At 39.0% G+C, this 6,188-nt stretch overlaps 1 protein-coding gene across 2 annotated transcripts; it reads left to right on the forward strand.

The window, feature by feature from the left end:
* The first annotated feature begins 479 nt into the window (after nt 1-479).
* Nucleotides 480-4,332, forward strand: LOC113693815 (protein SMAX1-LIKE 3). 2 transcript variants are annotated; one of them, XM_027212540.2, is made up of 3 exons: nt 480-2,337; nt 2,725-2,935; nt 3,066-4,332. In XM_027212540.2, the coding sequence occupies exons 1-3, from the start codon at nt 1,139-1,141 to the stop codon at nt 4,113-4,115; spliced, it is 2,460 nt and encodes an 819-aa protein (XP_027068341.1). In that variant the 5' UTR covers nt 480-1,138; the 3' UTR covers nt 4,116-4,332. The 2 variants fall into 2 exon arrangements, with proteins under 2 accessions (XP_027068341.1, XP_027068339.1); XM_027212538.2 differs by having other exon boundaries at nt 481-2,337; nt 2,722-2,935.
* The last annotated feature ends 1,856 nt before the right edge of the window (nt 4,333-6,188 follow it).

A 6,188-nucleotide genomic window follows, 5' to 3' on the forward strand; every position in this document is an offset into this window, starting at 1 on the left:
TGTTTTTTCCTGCCCTAGCCACCTGCATTATTTTAGTTCTACCCATCGTTGCAGTTCTTGTTCTTGGCCCTTTGTATATATGTAGGAGTTCCTCTCGTCCACCTTCCAGTCTTCCTTCGTATTTGGAGGTAACCCATGCTTTACCTTCCAGCAACACAAAAGTTGGTCAAAAGCTCAAAATTGCCAATCCTTGACTGAAGCTGAACAATCTAAAATAAGTAAATAAATATAGACATATACACACGCACACACACATACTCGCACATATACAGTGAACGGATAGGGAGGTCTTTTTAACTGGAGTTGCACCAGTGTAGCGAGTTCCACTTTTGTTCTTATGCTTTTTCCTTTTTCCTCTTCTTTTTAAAGAAATTAGCTAGGAGACTGTGGTTCTTGATTTGTTACATAAGTGATGGGTATCTGTGGTCGCCTTTGTGAATTAAATACGAGTAATTGCATGAAAGGCAGAGTCCCACTTCCACGTCCCGAACCCTGAATTCCTGATATATCTGCGGTGTGTATATTGAGAGAGCAAGGAAGAAAAAAGAGTAAAGCTGAGTTGCCTTTGGTGTATTCCTCATCCTTGTCAGCACATGCATTCCACTTTCTGCCACTGAAATCGACTTTGGACCCCAAATTTAACCTCACCTCCAAGAAAAGAACAGCCCACCTGATCCCTCCCCTCCTCCCACTCTCTATATTTCAATCACATCTCTTTCCACACGTTCCAAGCATAATCTACCCTAGATTTACAGGTTCAATAATACTCTTCTGTACCACACAGTACGCACATATTGATTTATAGTAGGGGATTTAACAAAGATTAATTCATAGACATCCCAGACCATATAAATCTCATACTAGCGTGTATATCTTGCTTCTTGTCTATCTCATCCGAAAAGAGCACCCTAGTGAGGTTTGTGTTTCCTGATTGTTCCAATCCTATCAATAAAACTTCCCGATCCTTTTTTCCATTTGATCGTTCACTCGTTCAGAAATTAAACCAAGAGGTCCCTTTTTTTTTTCTGTCAAAGTCTTCATGAAACGATCATCCTTACTAGAACTTTGAAAACTTTTTACAAGATCCTTTTGGTGATACTCTTTTTGCTATAGAACTCACGAAATCTGTTCAAGAAGCATGAGAGCAGGAGGGTGCACAGTGCAGCAAACTCTGACAGTTGAGGCAGCAACGGTCGTAAAACAGGCGCTAGCACTAGCCAGAAGACGCGGTCATGCCCAGGTAACACCGCTTCATGTTGCAAACACCATGCTTTCAGCTTCCAATGGCCTACTCCGAACGGCTTGTCTCCAATCTCATGCTCATCCCCTCCAATGCAAAGCTCTAGAGCTTTGCTTCAACGTTGCACTCAATCGTCTCCCTGCTTCTTCATCTGGCCCCATGTTAGGTGCTCACTCTCAACACCCAACAATCTCCAATGCGCTCGTTGCTGCCTTCAAGCGAGCTCAAGCCCATCAAAGGCGTGGCTCTATAGAGAATCAGCAGCAACCCCTTCTAGCTGTGAAAATTGAGCTAGAGCAGCTTGTAATATCCATATTGGATGACCCTAGTGTCAGTAGAGTCATGAGAGAAGCAGGTTTTTCAAGTACTCAAGTGAAAAGCAATGTAGAACAAGCTGTTTCCCTGGAACTATGTTCTTCTCAATCTCCAGCCCCGCCATCGAGGAACAAGTCCAAAGGAAATGACCTTCTTGTCTTGTCCCAGCCGACTCCAGATGCAGACAGTGCACTGAAAGTAAGCAAACTTAGTGCATCTGGTACTCCTGTTAAGGATGAAGACGTGGCCTGTGTGTTTGAGAATTTAGTAAACAAAAGAAGAAAGAATTTTGTAATAGTAGGTGAATGTCTTGCCAGCTTAGAAGGGGTGGTTGGAGGAATGATGGATAAGATTGATAAAGGTGATGTTGTAGATGGGTTGAGGGAGGTGAAATTTGTAAGTGTTCCGCTGAACAGTTTTGTTAGTCTCCACAGGGAAGAGGTTGAACAGAAAATAGGGGAGTTGACCTGCTTGGTGAGAAGTCTTGTGGGGAAAGGAGTTGTTTTATACTTGGGGGATCTAAAGTGGGTCGCTGATTACAGGGCTAATTCTGGGGAGCAAGGAAGAAATAATTACTATTGCCCCGTGGAGCACATGATCATGGAACTGGGGAGATTGCTTTGTGGGGTTATAGAAAATGGAAGGTGTTGGCTCGTGGGAATCGCTACCTTTCAAACATACATGAGATGCAGCAGTGGCTACCATTCGCTTGAAACTCTTTGGGGACTGTATCCGATTACACTGCCTGCGGGCAGTCTTGGTTTGAGTCTCAATACCGAGAGGTAAGACAAGGATTGTCCCTATTACTTACTAAACTAAATTACTTGATCATGAATCCTTTTAATTGCTTGCTTTAATAAGAAATGGTAGCTGCAGTATTTTCATACTGAGTTGAAAGTTATATTTACGTCTTTCTAGGTCTTTGATCTTGATGGTAATAGTTAACTTTTATGATCTTCCTGATTTAGTACTCCTAGTTCCTCTCGTGCACTTTTTCTTTAGTTTTAAATGCTTTTAGGACTTTCTCTTAGTTTCGAGTTTCTTTGGTTTCATTTTGAATGCTAAAAAGCGAGAGTGCGATTAAGAACCTTAATTAAACTAGCTTAGGATACTTTCTAAAGTTCTAATCTTGCTCTTGCATGGATCATCTTTTTCGCGTATCTCAGCAGCACTGGCTCAGAAAGCGAGTCAAGAAGCAAAAAAGCACAAAACGACTCATTTCAGTTCCTACTTGGGAACATGGAGGAGGGGCAGCTAACATGCTTTGCTGATGCCGAAGTTCAAAGTGTCAAAAGCAGCATCTCTAACAGTGAGGCTTCAATGTCAAGCCTACCTGCATGGCTCAAGGATGAAAGCAAAAGACTCAAAAACAATGATCAGGTTTAATATAAGTAATTTTTTTTCCCCACAATCTAAAACAACTGTTCGACAGTATTGCCTGTACCCTTATTATAGGTACCTAGAAAACTAACTTATCCTTTCTTTCCATGGTGCATGTCTTTTAATTCAGAACTGTGCTGCGCTAGTTAAATGGAACTCGATTTGGAGTCCAGTCCACAAACAGACCAAGCCACTCGAGAGAACATTAAGCTTCTCTCCATCATCCTCGCCTTCATCTTCTACTTCTTTCTTCTCATATGATCAACAGCATATCGATTTACATGACAGCCCTTCGATGCTCTTTGAGCTTAGGCAATCCTTTAGGGTCGACCCTAAGCAAGCTATTTCACCTATTACTTCTTCTACTCCAAATTCTGCTTCTTCAAGCGACCTCATGGAAATGGAGTACATTCCAAGGTTTAAGGAGTTCAATGCTGAGAACCTGAATATCTTATGCAATGCGTTGGAGCAAAAGGTCCCATGGCAGAAACATGTTGTTCCCGATATTGCTGGGACTATCCTGCAATGCAGGTCTGGAATGATGAGAAGAAAAGAAAAGATCACAAGTACTACTGGTCATGAGGTCAAAGAAGAGACATGGTTATTCTTCCTAGGTCTTGACGTGCAAGCTAAAGAAAAGATTGCAAGGGAATTAGCTAAAGTTGTTTTTGGTTCTCACTCAAGCTTTTCATCTATTGCTTTAAGCAGTTTTTCATCGACAAGAGCTGATTCAACTGAAGATTTGAGAAATAAAAGGTCGAGAGATGAACAAAGCTGTAGTTACATTGGAAGACTTGCACAAGCAATTTCATTGAATCCTCATCGTGTTTTCTTAGTGGAAGATGTGGAGCAAGCTGACTTTAGCTCTCAGGTGGGCATAAAAAGGGCTATTGAAAGAGGAAGCATCACAAACTCAAGTGGTGAACAAGTAAGTCTCAGCGATGCCATTATAATATTGTCCTGTGAGAGTTTTAGCTCTAGATCAAGGGCCTGCTCTCCTTCTAAGCAGAAAATAAAAGAAAAAGGTGGCACCATGGACGAAACCCGAAGCCCTTGTGTCTCATTGGACTTGAATATTTCCTTTGATGATGACAGCGTTGAAGAAGATCAGTCCATTGATGATATAGGGATTCTTGAAAACGTGGATAGATGCATCGTCTTCAAAATCCAGGAACTGTAGGGGGAGTTAGTTTAAATAACTGTAATCTAATCTAATCCTCTGATTTTTCGTGTAATCAAGAGCTTTTCTTTTCTTTTGTCGGATAATAAATAGGTCAATAGGTCCCTGTAGACCCTTTCTGCGTTCACTTTAGCTCTGTAAATAGGAGAACCAGTAGACGACATCTTAGTCCCTAATTCCTCTTTTATCTGTTTCACTTTTAGATTTTTATTTGTCATCTCTTCTGACTTTAGCTTCATAAATTTTGACAAAAATTAATCTTCTTTCCTGTCAAGCCTAGACTGTGCGAATATTGGACTATTCTTTGATAGTATAAAAACAAAAATTGGTAGTACATCCGCGGTTGCTAGTCACAACCTCGCTGTAAAAATTTGTTTTAGGAGTTCTCTTCTCACTTTTATGATCAATTTTTAGTCTCTAGTTACTGTCATTATTACACAAAACTGGATTCTGGTATGAATGAATGAGTAAGGATTTTTTTTTTCTTTTTCTAGGCGTTATGCATGAGTAACAAATTTTTTTTCTTTAAAATGAATCACAAAAGGTGGATTACTTGTTCTGTTCCTTTGCCTCCATTTCCAGCGTAGGAAATCGAAAATAAACTAGAGTAGCCAGACAGTACAACACATGAGCACAAGTGCATTACAGTTTTAGCTGTGTATATATGACAGAAACAATCGTAATCAACAGTGCTGTATTACATAAATTGACAAGACATTATCGTTCATCAAACCACAACTTAGACATTTGTAATACCTAAACTAGAGGCCCTTTTCTCACAGGTTAAGCTTTTGAACGGCCTTTTTCCCCTTACTTCATTTTTAAGTAAACTTTATCTCATATCAACACACACTGATCATAAACACTCACTATGGAAATGGCAATTTTTTGGGAAAGATTTGGAGGCATAGACGCTATGGCAACCAAAAACGCATCAAACTGAGTCAAATACTCCCATAAGATTTCTTTTACTAAGACAACGACAAAGTAATTAATCAGAGGTATGCTTGTTACTTACAAGACGTCCATCATGTAGGATCAATTTTCAGAGAGTCCTTGTTCAGATATTGAAAACTTGTTACCAAAAAAAAGGAAAAAAAAAAGTGTGTATAAAACTTGTATAAAAGAATATGGCAGATCCAATCAAGCGGAGCCTATCCCTTATTTGACAGTATGGAATATACCACCCCGCCTTGCTTTTTGTTTTTGTTTTTGTTCTTGTTTTTTTCCCTTTCTTTCCTCCATGAAAGGGCGGATCAATTTTTAATTATGACAAACTAAGTTGAAGGTCATGCGATATACATTACACACGAACATTGGAAATGGAATGATTATGGTGCTCAAGTGGATTAATTTGTAGGAGCCAATAGAGATCACAAAGAATAATTGTTGCATTATGAAAACAAAAATAATTGTGTTGAGTAAAAGGAATGTCGGGGACGCATAAAGGAGTATTATAATTAAGGGATGATCCATAACGTAAGAGTTGTGCAAAGGAGAGGCAACTTTTCTGCTTTAGAAGAAGGAAAAAGTAAATCTTCCCTAAGAAATATCAAAAGAGCTAGCACTACTTTTAATGCTTTGTGATGCGTTTTTGTAAAAGAATAACTTTTTCTCCTTTGATTTTCGAAACCCAACATTCTTATCTCTGGAAAGCATGATAAAGTTGTAGAATAAGGGTTCCAAACACTTAACTTGGTAATCAAAGAAAAGTACGACTAAAATAATAATTACTATTAATTGTATCAAAAACCATAGATGATAATTCAGAATCTCTCTTTAAACATTAAAGATGTTTTTTGCTTTAGAATCGCCAAAAGATCATTATCTTCGTCACTTTAAATTAAACCTCCAACCATAAGTAGGGTATTTGTCGTTTGTGTCTTTTGAAAAAGATCAGGAGTAGTTTCGGGAAGTAGTAGTGCAAATTTGAAAAGGAGAAAGAATGGAGTCTCATATGAAAACTCTTCCCTTCTCTCCTCTTACTTTTCTTTTTCAGACACTTATCCAAATTCTTTTTAAACAGTACGTCCTCTTTGCCCGTTCATATTATGGATCATATTTATTATACTA

This window comes from Coffea arabica, chromosome 6c (assembly GCF_036785885.1).
Source record: "Coffea arabica cultivar ET-39 chromosome 6c, Coffea Arabica ET-39 HiFi, whole genome shotgun sequence".
NCBI lineage: Eukaryota > Viridiplantae > Streptophyta > Magnoliopsida > Gentianales > Rubiaceae > Coffea > Coffea arabica.